The following is a 14,050-nucleotide window of genomic DNA, read 5'->3' on the forward strand; positions in this document are numbered from 1 at the left end:
TAACGCGTTCCCATAAATAAAAATCTACAGGTGTAAGATCCGGAGATCGGGGGGCCAACTTATGGGTACACCTACTCCTCGTTCAATCCACCGTCCAGGAAAACGTTCCCTCAGAAATTCTTGGAAAAATCATCTAATTTCTCTAAATGTCGCCTGTATGTATGTCCATCCAGCCTTGGTGGTAAGAAAACGGGTCCAATAATTACATCGCCCACAATGCCAGCCCAAACGTTATGAGAAAATCTCCATTGTGATTTCCAAGTTTTCTTAAATTTTGGATTTTCGTCTGCCCAACTATGTAAATTTCTCAAACTGATGATTCCATCTTTAGAAAAAGTGGATTCATCTGTAAAAAGTACTTTTTCTAAAAACTGATCATCAATTTGGATTTTGTGCTGCATTATTTGGCAATATGCCAAATGCGCAGACTGGCCAATTGCCCACTGCGACTGCAATATGCATTGACATTGCCCTAATGTCAAAATCATGTCAGTTTGTTCACTAAATGTGTAACTCTCCATTTTGAACACTTAAAATTAATAATAACTAACTAACAGAACTATCGTTTGTGTTTAAACGACATAAGCAAGTTGACAGCAAGTTGTTTTTTTTAATTGCCATGGCCAACCTTGACTTTTTCGAAGACTTCGTTTTTTTAGTGTTACCATTGAAATTGAAGCTTAATATTTTTGCGTATAACTCGAAAACAGTCAATGTTATCAAAATTTTCAAAGAGCGATAAAAGTTTCTAAAATAAATTTTCTATTAAAAAGTACAAAAATAAATGTAGGGTTACGAGCGAACAAAAAAGTTCTGAGCAAACAAATTTTAGGGACAGCCTGTATAGCATGGTTGCCGCCGCCCGATCAAAGTTAAAATTGGTTCAATGATTTTGCTTGATATTTGTTTACCGTCTACCAAATTTCAACGCTCTACCATAAATGGTATTGAAAATATTTAGAAAAATGTGTTAAAATTTCTGAACTTTGATGGCCCATATCTTGGCCATTTGAAGACTTTTATAATAATTGTTTTTCACGAATCGCCATCATTTTTGCTCTACTATATGAGGTTAATTTTATGCCCCGAGTCACCGGAACACCCTGTATTAAAAACTTTTCCATAAAATCGTTGAACTTGTATCAAATAGCACCGTTTGCGATTATAATTACCGCGTAATCGACGGAATTAAATGCTTGATTTGAATTGCTCGAAATCGAGCCCAGGAAGGTGTAGAAATACGGTGAATCATGGTATAATGCAAAACGACTACGTACTTTATTGCTGACTAATATTTGAACTTGCTTCTCTTTACGAAATTAAATACAAACTTCAAATTACTTGTTATTATTACAATAATTAAAATTAATTCGTTTATATTTTAGTCTTTTTCTATCTTCTTCCTTGAAATATTTTTTTCTTACATAACGTTGTGGAGGTTTTGTGCAACATAACGAATAATAAAATGATGACAACGCAGCCGTTTACCTCACAATTATTGTAGGTGCACGGTTGTTTGCATCAAGGTCGTTCAAGCGAACGTCGTCAAATTACTTTTGGTTCGGTAACGAACGGTACGATTGTTATACGAAAACCGATAAAAAGGTTCTGCGAAATATTCACTTGAAACACCTTTACTATGCACATTGTTTTTAAATTTAAAACGCCGATATGCAGAAATGTGCCGGGTATTTTCGGATTTTACGATGTTTATATCATCCACTTTGGAAACGTAAAAAACTTACGCAACCTATTTGGTCTAATAACGATGTAATCTCTCTTTGGCGATTTATTTCGAATCGTCAAGATTAAAATCATTTCTCCATTACACCGTTATTATCATAATTATAATAATTAAGTATTAACTCGTTTCGTTTGAAGTATTTATTACTAAGCCATAACAAAAGTATTTATTTTGCGAACGTAATTTTTCTTGGAACGTCACAACTATCTATGAATTTATGATAAACTTATTTTTTGCATAAAACGCAATCGGGGACTTCATTAAAAACAATGAACACAACAAACTTCCTGCTATTGTTTTTGAAAAACAGTTAAAAAATCAAATCTATTTGAAATATCAACTTTAATAAAATTAAATTAATTGATGAATTAACGAATTTCTAAGAATTAAAATGTAAATGTAAATTGAATTAGGTTTGGTTGAATACATTAAAGAAAATCTTAATAATCAAATATTCAATTAATTGTCGCAACAACTGTTAAGAATAAAATAACACTTAATTTATTGTAAATAATGAACCCGAATGTTTCTAGTTTTAGATCTAATGCTAGTGATGGTGCTGGTGTTAGTTCTGGTCTTGTATGTGTATGTAGTCTCACGTGGGGGTGAGTTACTCACAGCAGACCCTTTATACGTCTCCACAGTTTACTGTTCATTCAAGGGTCAGAAAACCAGCCCAATCTTTTCATGAACGTTAATATAGAACAGAGAGGTATGTTCCTTATATCCGAAATTTGGAGCCATGGTACTCCGAAAATAGATTCCCTTAAGTACACGAGGTTTGGACAGTCACAAACAGTATGACTTACCGTCTCGTCTTCCATTTCATACCCTCTACAGAGGGGTGGATTCGCCAGCTTCATGTAAAACATGTGCTTACGTAACCTGCAGTGTCCGGTCAGGAATTGGGTGAGAAGCCTCAAGTCACTTTTCGATTTTCCCAGAAACTGAGTAGATGTCTTCTGGTCAAGGTAGAGCAGAGTTTTCTTAGCAAAGGCACCTACTGCCGTCCCATCCCATCTATCGCAAAAAGCTCGGTGGGAGATGGAGTTTATCAGTTTAGATGCTGTATTAACAGCTAGTGGTACAAACGGTTCAGGGGACAACCTGTCATGATCATGTCCTTTAATTCCGATGTGTCCTTTTCGCCATTTTATCGTGACGTTGTTGCATACGTTTGCCTCTTCGAGTGATTGCCGACAGGACTTCACCAACGATGATGCAGTATGATGCCTGCCAACCGCCAGCATAGCCTGTCTGCTATCAGTACAGATTACAACGTTTCTGCCGACTTTTTGGAGTCGATAATCGCATCGGCTGCTATATTTATAGCAATTAATTCGGCTTGAGCAGTCGTGCAATACGATCCTAACGAAGTGGAAAGGTGCAGCTGGAGATCGTGCGAGAAGATTCCCGCTCCGGAACCTCCAGCCTTCTTTGATCCATCAGTGTAGATGGTCAGCGTTTTGCCCGAGCTTGAGTTGCTCTGGGCCTCACTCCAGAGCTTGCTCCGGACTATTCCCATTTTAACAACCTGCTTTTCATTTACTGATCGTAACCGAAGCAATGCCATCACGGCCACCTCCCTGATAAAAATATCTAGGGGCAGCACGTTTAACATAGTCTGCAATCGTAGGTGTAGATCTCATAGCGCCTGTGATTAGCAGGCAGGCCAGTCGTTGCAATTGATGCAGCAATGTAGCTTTATATGCATGTTTTAGTGCTGAGCACCAGACTATGGCTCCGTGAGCTACCATGGGTCTTATCACAGAAGTGTAGATCCACATTGTAACTTTCGGATTTAATCCCCAAGTATTCGTTGTTTTTTTGATTTTGCAACTAATGTGTGATGTCCAAGTTAGTCCTTTGTCCAAGATAACACCCAGATATTTCACCTCTGGAGCAAAGGTTAATGGATTATTGCAGAAATTGGGTGGCGTTAAGCGTCCCAGTTTCTTCTGTTTAGTGAAGAGAACAGTCTCTGTCTTTTTAGGATTGACAGAGAGGGTATGTTCTTCACACCATCGTTCAACGAGTTTAAGTGCCTGCTGCATTCTGTAACAAAGAAAATTGTCAGGTTTACCTCTTAACAAAATAGCCACGTCGTCTGCGTAACCAACTGTGAAGAGATATTTATTATTTAACTCACGAATGAGATCATCAACTATTAAGCACCAGAGAAGCGGTGAGAGTACCCCACCTTGTGGGCAACCCTTAACCACAGCTCTCTGTACTGTGTGTCCTTTCGCCTCAGTCTGAACAACTCTGCTTGCTAGCATTGTTTTAATCCAGCCCGCGATGACCGATGGCACTCTTCGAGATTCCAGTGCCAGGTTAATGCTACTAAAGTTTTGTCAAACGCTCCCTCTATGTCAAGGAAAGTTCCCAGAATGGACTCTTTCGAATCAAATGCTTGTTCGATGCGCCCCACTATCATGTGTAGGGCGCTATCCACAGATTTACCTTTGATATATGCATGTTGGTTGAAATGTTCACATAGTCTTTCAAGCGTCTTTAAAAGAAATGATGAGAGACTAATTGGTCGAAAGGCTTTAGGATCCGTTGGGTCCTTTTTTCCATTCTTTGGTATAAAGGTTACTGTAACCTTCCTCCAGCTGATGGGAACGTAGTTAAAGGCTAAGCAGGCCTTTAACAACTCTCATCAAGTGTATTTTCATATCCTCTAGACTCCATTGAAGAAGAGCAGGAAATATACCGTCGGGTCCGGGTGTTTTGAAGGGCTCAAAACTGCTCTACCAACTCATTCCTTACAACCTGGTTAGCTATCTGCCAGTCCTGGCTGCTAGGAGAGTTGTTAAATTCCACTTGGTGTAGAAGCATTGAAAAATCTTGCAAAGAACCTGGAAAATGAACATCCATTAATAAATGCAACGATTCTTCTGGATCCTTGGCAAAACTGCCATCAGACTTTTTTAGAATGTCATGACTGTGCTTTTAGTTCTGGTTTTAATTGTTAGCACGTAAATTTATAAGCACAAACAATATTCTTCTGGCATCAAGAAGCTTTAAAAAGCATTAGAAGGAATTACCAGTTCTGACTCACAACGTTTATCTTATCTTTATGATTAAAAGAAAAAAGAGCGAAAAATTGCAATTACGATCAAATAGAACAAATTGAATGAAATAACTAAATAATAACTTTTAAAGTGGCAATAATTGAAACTTTTCAAACATTCTGTATAGTAGTTAATGTTACCCATTAGAGAAATTTATTAATATCCCTTATCAATAGTTGGCGATATTCCAAAATTCCTTTATACACTACTTGTTTCTGTACATTAAAATCAACCTAAGAAACCATTCCCACCGATGTACTGGATATTTAGCTATCAATAATCGGTGATGTAAAATAAACTCGAGTGGTGTAGCCTCAATTTTATACCTTACAAAAATAAACAAAACCGTAGTAAGGTGTTTTCGGAACCGAATCTTGAAGATGATTTAAAGCAACAACTCTCCACGTGATCTGTTCAATTTCCGTACGATTTTCCTGTTTTCAACACAATCTTTTTTAAACGTTAAACGTATATCTGTAGTTTTGTTCGTACGCCAACGTTTGGTCTATGGCTAGCTACAATAAAAGGTATTCCATTCACGTTTTGGTTCGGCATCCGGTTGAAGACGTGCCACCACAAGTTAATGCGGGAGCGGGATTTACGTTTTAGACCGTTCTCTAGACATTATTTAGAAAAAAATTTATATAAAAGTAACATAAAATTTACCACCATTAATTGCTAAAACATTTTTATGAAACAATTTTTTTATATCGTTTTCTTTTTACAAGTTTTAATTGTATACAATAGTTATTTATATAGCAAGGCATTTGGGTTAGCTTTGGAGTCAATGTAAATAAAAGTTTATTTTTAAAAGCAAATTTTTTTCTTTAATGTTATAAACAATTTGCTAAAGTACTTCAAGTTATTTAGAATTAAACTGTCAGACGAACTATTACGTACAGGTTTAGAAAATAATTAAAAACAGAGACATTCGGACTCATTTCCTGTATAATCGGATGTAATAAAGATGTGACAGTACAATTAAATGTTGGGTATAAACAGTTGAGACTTTATTATAAACTAATCTGAAATCTCGTTATTGCGAAATCGTTATATGAGTAATAATTTAAAGAAACGATAAATAAATGTTGGACATCATTTTAAGATTTATATATTGTGACATATTACACAAGGACAGCTAAATATAACGTATAAAAGGCTTTTTATGCAGGTTTTCGTCAGCTGAGTAAAACACAGAAAACTCATCTAGTTATTAACCAAATAAACTATATGATAAATTACCTAAAACAATTAGAGCTATGTAAAATAAAGTAATTTAAAAATGTCATCAAAAATTTTTTGATGACAAATACGTTCTATTCAATTGAAGAGTAATGTCGTTAGTCTGCAATGTAATTTATTTGTTAATGTATTTATTGAGACAAATAAATTGTTAAATAAGTGTAGCAAAACATATTAACAAATCCTTTCTGTTGTTGGCGTGTTTTTGTTTGGTGTCAATTATTAATTTTTTTTTGTGTCTTTGTTTTATAGAAAGAAAATTATTCGTCGGTATGTTAAGTAAAAAATTGGGAGAAAATGAAGTGCGCAATTTGTTTCAACCGTATGGTAATATCGAGGAGTGTACCGTGCTGCGAGATCCTGCGGGTCAGTCAAGGGGTTGTTCCTTCGTTACATTCGCAACGAAACAATCGGCGCTTAGTGCCATAAAGGGTCTGCATCAGTCTCAAACGATGGAAGGTTGTTCGGCCCCGCTTGTTGTTAAATTCGCCGATACCCAAAAAGAAAAGGAACTGAAGAGGCAACAGCAAATGCAAGCGAACGTATGGAACGCGCTCGCAACGAGTCCCCAACTTCAGCAACCTTCACCTACCTACAACCCGGTGCAAATTCCTAATGATACGGCATCTTTACAAATTTTACAGGTAATAACAAAAACAAGAATTAACACTTGTACTAAACCTAGAACCAGAAACATTCGTGTTTAGCCATCTTAATTCTAGTTTTTGTTCAATTTATACATATTTTGTTATTTATTCCAGGCGATGGGTAATTCAGCACTTCTTCAGCAACAATTGCTGACAGGTCCGGATAGTCTGCTGGCACCCATCGGAATGCAAAACTTGGTAACATTGGCTGCGATGTCGCAACCTGCCGCTTCACCACTTTGTATGGCGAGTCTATTAGGAAAGAACGCCGCCGTTGATAGGACGTTAACGGCAGGTCTTCCCCCTGCTTTAACAGCAACTAACGACCTTACGTCAGCGTATGGATCGCTTTTTGCAAGCGCTACGTTAAACGCGGCGGCGATAAACGCTGCCGGAAAACAAATAGAAGGTACGTTTATCATTAATCATAAAATAATCGAAAAAGACGATAAAATCTATCAAACTAAACCGTGACAAATTTCCTTATAATTTCCTCATATAATCCGCCATAGTTTCGTATTATCACGTATACATCTATATTAAATGTGACCCGATTTGTAATAAACCCGATATATGCAATAACACGATCGCCAACAATGTTGAATTTTCATTCAAAGAGTGTGTAAGTTATCGTTTTTTAATGGGTTGAAGAGGACGTATATTTCAAATGGTTACCGGAGTATCGTTTTACGTTCGCGCATAAATATTAAACATTCGTAGTTGACGACGTCTTGGAAACTATGTGGGCAATTTTAGAATTGTCAAGGTGCATCGTGTTCGCGTTCCCGTGTACGAGCTGTCGACCGTTACGCAATCGACTTTGTACTAATAGCGTCAATGAAGAGGTCCAAAGTGACGAGCCGACGCCATTTATTTCGAAAACGGCACCGAAATAACACGCCAAGACGAGGTCATTAATGACTACAGATTAGTTTTTAACGTCAAATGGTTTTTCCAATAGGTACTTTTTAATAATTTTTTGTTATAATCAAATTTTATCAACAATTAAGACTGTTTGACACGATAATTCATTTAAAATACTCTATTTTTTAATTCGGAGGAGTGTTTTTCAAATTGAAGCGCCAAAAAGAAGGGTTCAGACGCACGGCTAAACCCGAAACTTTCTAGTTCTAGGTCTAGTGTTAGTTCTAGTTTTACACTAGCATGATTCTAGAATGATTCTAGTTTTTATGTTAGTTCTAGTGATAGTGCTAGTGTAAAACTAGAACTAACACTAGACCGAGAACAAGAAACATTCGGGTTTAGCCGGACGTCTCTCAAAACGGCTAAACCCGAACGGCAAAAATTATTAAATAAGGTATTGTTATATTTATTAAATATTTATTAGATACAAATAATACGAATTTTTCAAAACAATCATATCGAATATATTTTTAAGAATCCTGATATGATGTGTATGTTAAATTGTACCTCAATCATTCTAGTTTGTGATATGATTGAAAAACTATAAGATAATATTATTGAAATTTTCAGGAAAAAATTATTAAAGAACGAATTGTCAAATTTATGAATAAAAAGTTATACGAAATTTTCAAAAAATCAACATCAACGTTATTTTTAAGGATCTTGATGTGATATGTATGTTAAATTGTGGCCTAAAGATTCTAGTTTATGATATGATATAGAAATTATAAGATAATATTATTGAAATTTTTAGGAAAAAATTATTAAAGAACGAATTGTCAAATTTATGAATAAAAAGTTATACGAAATTTTCAAAAAATCATACCAACCTTATTTTTAAGGATCTTGATGTGATATGTATGTTAAATTGTGGCCTAAAGATTCTAGTTTATGATATGATATAGAAATTATAAGATAATATTATTGAAATTTTCAGGAAAAAATTATTAAAGATCGAATTGTCAAATTTATGAATAAAAAGTTATACGAAATTTTCAAAAAATCATATCAACCTTATTTTTAAGGATCTTGATGTGATATGTATGTTAAATTGTGGCCTAAAGATTCTAGTTTATGATATGATATAGAAATTATAAGATAATATTATTGAAATTTTCAGGAAAAAATTATTAAAGAACGAATTGTCAAATTTATGAATAAAAAGTTATACGAAATTTTCAAAAAATCATATCAACCTTATTTTTAAGGATCTTGATGTGATATGTATGTTAAATTGTGGCCTAAAGGTTCTAGTTTATGATATGATATAGAAATTACAAGATAATATTATTGAAATTTCCAAAAAAAAATTATTAAAGAAATTGTTAAATTTATAAATCAAAAATATTACGAAATTTACAAAAATTCATATCAACTGTATTTTTAAAGATTTTGATATGATATGTATGTTAAATTGTGGCCTAAAGATTCTAGTTAATGATAAGGTATAAAAACGATAAGATAGTATTATTGAAATTTCCTGGAAAATGTTATTAAAGAAGCCTTTGTCAGGATAAAAACCAATACGAAATTTTCAAAAAATGAAATTGACTGTATTTTCAATAATCTTGCTATGATATGTATGTTAAACTGTAATTTAATTATTCTAGTTTATGATATAATGTAAAAACTATAAGATAATATTATTAAAGTTTCCAGGAAAAAATTATTAAAGAATCAATTGTCAAATTTATGAATAAAAAGTTATACGAAATTTTCAAAAAATCATATCAACCTTATTTTTAAGGATCTTGATGTGATATGTATGTTAAATTGTGGCCTAAAGATTCTAGTTTATGATATGATATAGAAATTACAAGATAATATTATTGAAATTTTCAGGAAAAAATTATTAAAGAACGAATTGTCAAATTTATGAATAAAAAGTTATACGAAATTTTCAAAAAATCATATCACCTTATTTTTAAGGATCTTGTTGTGATATGAATGTTAAATTGTGGCCTAAAGATTCTAGTTTATGATATGATATAGAAATTACAAGATAATATTATTGAAATTTCCAAAAAAAAATTATTAAAGAAATTGTCAAATTTATAAGTCAAAAAAAATTACGAAATTTACAAAAATTCGTATCAACTGTATTTTTAAAGATCTTGATATGATGTGTATGTTAAATTGTGGCCTAAAGATTCTAGTTTATGATATGGTATAAAAACGATAAGATAGTATTATTGAAATTTCCAGGAAAAAGTTATTAAAAAAGCCTTTATCAGGATAAAAACAAATACGGAATTTTCAAAAAATCAAATTGACTGTATTTTCAATAATCTTGCTATGATATGTATGTTAAACTGTAACTTAATTATTCTAGTTTATGATATAATGTAAAAACTATAAGATAATATTATTGAAATTTTCAAAAAAAAATTATTAAAGAAATTGTCAAATTTATAAATCAAAAATATTACGAAATTTTCAAAAAATCATATCAACCTTATTTTTAAGGATCTTGATGTGATATGAATGTTAAATTGTGGCCTAAAGATTCTAGTTTATGATATGATATAGAAATTACAAGATAATATTATTGAAATTTCCAAAAAAAAATTATTAAAGAAATTGTCAAATTTATAAATCAAAAATATTACAAAATTTACAAAAATTCGTATCAACTGTATTTTTAAAGATCTTGATATGATATTTATGTTAAATTGTAGCCTAAAGATTCTAGTTGATGATATGGTATAAAAACGATAAGATAGTATTATTGAAATTTCCAGGAAAAAGTTATTAAAGAAGCCTTTGTCAGGATAAAAACCAATACGAAATTTTCAAAAAATCAAATTGACTGTATTTTCAATAATCTTGCTATGATATGTATGTTAAACTGTAACTTAATTATTCTAGTTTATGATATAATGTAAAAACTATAAGATAATATTATTAATGTTTCCAGGAAAAAATTATTAAAGAAGAAATTGTCAAATTTATAGATAACCGTGCGAGATAGATGCACGGCTAAACCTGAAACTTTCTAGTTCTAGGTCTAGTGTTAGTTCTAGTTTTAGTTCAATAAAAATTAATAGTGCTAGTGATAGTGCTACTGTAACACTAAAACTAACATTAGACCGAGAACTAGAAACATTCGGGTTTAGCCATGTTAAGAAACGAACTATTGTGTTTATAGTAAAAATCTTCATTGTAAATCGTGTCAGATAATCTTGCTTGTATTATTTCATAAAGTATATTCAATCAACATTAAAAATAAGAAAACAAAACTATAAAAATAATAAACTCAAGGATAAAATAACAAAGTTTCTGGGAAATTGTCACAAACAAGATTTATGTAAAGGTTTGTGTGTCAATTTTTATTTTAACCAATTAAACTTCTTTACAGATGGTTTTATTAAAAACTTTTTCGACGGTGTTTTTCTCAAATAAAATTTGTTTAATTTTTCAGGTCCGGAAGGTTGCAATTTGTTCATCTACCACCTACCGCAGGAGTTTACAGACACGGACCTTGCGTCAACGTTCCTGCCATTCGGCCAAGTGATCTCCGCAAAGGTGTTCATAGACAAACAGACGAACCTATCCAAGTGTTTCGGTTTCGTGTCTTTCGACAACCCGAATTCCGCGCAAGCGGCCATCTCGGCTATGAACGGTTTCCAAATTGGCACGAAACGGCTGAAGGTGCAGCTGAAACGCGCGAAAGACGCCTCGAGACCATATTAGATACAATTATGGATGCACGGTGGTAGCGTCGCGACGAAGAAGATGCGACGGCCCAATTGAAAAACGTAAATGAATGAAAAAAAAATACAAAAAACGTAGACGCGACGTATTTCCCCCGTTTTGTTATTATTTTTTTAATGAAACGTTATTTTTCTCCCTAAAAAATGTTTACCAAAAATCAAGAAAGTATTTACCAACTGGTGGCAAAAGGATGGACCAAAAAAAAATAATTAATTTAAAAATTAAGAATCAATTTACAGGAAGATTTGAGGATTCTTCTCTTCACTTTATTAGTTATTTTTTTTAAGCAGAAATTTCTCACCGAAAAGCACTAAGATATCCGAGGTTAAGAATGAATTAAGTGTGAAGAGAGGGATGGAACATTTAAAGGATATCTTCTTTTTAGTCGTCTGAAAAAGTGGCGGCGCGTAACACGGACCAGAGATAGAGAGAGAGAGACACACAGACAACAAGAACTGCAAAAAAGTAAAATATACATATAAATAGAGTAATTTAATGTGCGCGTGCCACAATTCTCAGGATTTTTTAAAATCACTTTGTGAAAAAAATTACAAAAAAATAATTTGAAAAACAAAACTGTGAGATATTTTTACTAATAGTTAAAATAATGCAGTATGCATCCTGTATTATATATACATATAAATATTCGAAGAGTGGAGTCTAAGAGTAAATTTCACCATCGAGAGTGACGGCAACGTTTTGAATTTAAACCAAAATCAAAACCAAATGAATGTTAGTTATTTTGTTTTTTTTAATTATCTTTGTTTTCAATGAGGTGTTCGATTGTTTTCTTTTTCTATATTGTTTTCTTTTATTTAGCTTATTATTCGGGTTCCCCAATACACATGGTGTTTTTGTTTAATTTTTCGATTCCAACTTGTAACGTTGTAAATTTACTATTGTTGTGTATCGTACACATTGATTTTTCGCGCGTCAGACATCCTGTGTTGTCAATGTTGAGTGACACGTGTTATATTTTTTTTCTTTTACTTTCCTTTATTTTTCTTTTTTCTTTTTTTTTTTTAATTAGTCGAGTCATTATTATTTCTCTATTATACATATTATATTATCGTTAATTTATCAAGGGCGTAATTGTACGATGAAAGAAGTGTACCTTTATTTTCTATTGTTATGAATTAAAAACCAAAGTTTAGACCTTACACACAATTTTAATTTTATCAAAACAAATTCTCTTATTATTTTTTTTTATTTTTTTATATCATTTATTTATTTATCGAAATTCTTTCTCCTTCCTTTACAAAAATGTTCACCTTCACCCACCACAAAACTTGTTCCACCACTTGTTTCGACCCCACGTGTTCACTTTTATATATTAATCGTTTATTTATTGTGATATAACTGAGATGTTGTTTATACATGTGATCAAGTGCTAAGTGACTACCCTGTACAGCCATCTTATATTATATCGAGTGCGTCAATAACAACCAGCAGTGCGTCCAGTGTGTTTTGGCTTCTGTCTATGTCTACTAATGTACATGTCGTCATTTACCAGTAAGTTGCCTTATTTACTAACAAATTACCAGATTTTTATCACTAATATTTTTATACAAGATTATTTTTATCAATTTTTGAACGCACCAGCTGTTTATGTTACACTTGCATGACTTAATTAATTTAATATTAAAAAAAAATCAACTCAACCTAAATTTTAATAACTGTTTTGATGTTTTTATAAAAGATTTTTAACCTTGATGAGGAACACTTGCAAATTCAAAACGTGTCAATTAATAATACGACGATGACCATGATATTTTGGAATATTAATTATCACAAATCTTCTAATGTTAAAAATAAATAATGAATCGAAATTATGCAATTTGAAATATTCGTAATGACTTGAAAAGCTTTTTTTAAAGCGCTAACGAACGTTATTTTTCTTTTGCGTGCAAGGATAATGACGTGGTTCAAATTCCAGAGATAAACTATCTTTTAAAAAATATTTCGGTCTAAAAGTAGAACAAATAGTAGACCTAGAATTTAACGTTTCGGTTGTCATGTTGCAACCTTCTTCAGAAACAAGTTCGAAGACCACTTACTTGAAATAAAAGATATAAAGATACAAGAAAATTGAAAATACATTTTTGTTGATTTCAAATTAGAATTAATATTAGAACTAGCAACTTTCGGAGTTAACCTTTCGTCTCTCAAGATGGCTAAACCCCAACGAATTCTAGCTTTTAGAACTAACACTCAATCTAGTACTAGAATCATTTGGAGTTAAGCGTCTTGAGAGACGTACGGCTAAACCAGAATGTCTCTGGTTCTAGGTCTTGTGTTAGTTCTAGTGATAGTTCTAGTTTTAGTTCAATAAAAATATACAACATAGTAATATCTTATACTAACTAGAGCTACCTACCACAATCACTAGAACTAACACAAGAATTAGAACTAGAAACATTCGGGTTTAGCCGCACGTCTCCCAAGACGGCTAAACCCGAATGATTCTAGTTCTAGTGTTAGTTCTAGTGATAATGCTAATGTAAAACTAGAACTAACACTAGACCGAGAACTAGAAACATTCGGGTTTAGCCGCACGTCTCTCAAGACGGCTAACCCCGAATGATTCTAGGTCTAGGTCTTGTCTTAGTTCTAATGATAGTGTAAAACTAGAACTAGCACTAGACCGAGAACTAGAAACATTCGGGTTTAGCCACACGTCTCTCAAGACGGCTAAACCCGAA

At 32.7% G+C, this 14,050-nt stretch overlaps 1 protein-coding gene across 21 annotated transcripts in view; it reads left to right on the top strand.

Moving 5' to 3' along the window:
• LOC111417928 (CUGBP Elav-like family member 1) overlaps positions 1-14,050 on the top strand; it is a 207,176-nt gene that overhangs the window by 186,180 nt on the left and 6,946 nt on the right. For 18 of the 21 annotated variants that reach the window (XM_023050360.2, XM_071201620.1, XM_071201617.1 and 15 more), the window contains 3 exons: positions 6,316-6,707; positions 6,825-7,119; positions 11,056-12,508. In XM_023050360.2, coding sequence (XP_022906128.1) covers positions 6,316-6,707; positions 6,825-7,119; positions 11,056-11,327 — 959 coding nt within the window. In that variant the 3' untranslated portion in view covers positions 11,328-12,508. Of the gene's footprint in view, positions 1-6,315; positions 6,708-6,824; positions 7,120-11,055; positions 12,861-14,050 lie in introns of those variants that run through there. The other 3 variants (XR_011642467.1, XR_011642468.1, XR_011642469.1) reach the window with 3 other exon arrangements.

This window comes from Onthophagus taurus, chromosome 2 (genome assembly GCF_036711975.1).
Source record: "Onthophagus taurus isolate NC chromosome 2, IU_Otau_3.0, whole genome shotgun sequence".
In the NCBI taxonomy this organism is placed as follows: Eukaryota; Metazoa; Arthropoda; class Insecta; order Coleoptera; family Scarabaeidae; genus Onthophagus; species Onthophagus taurus.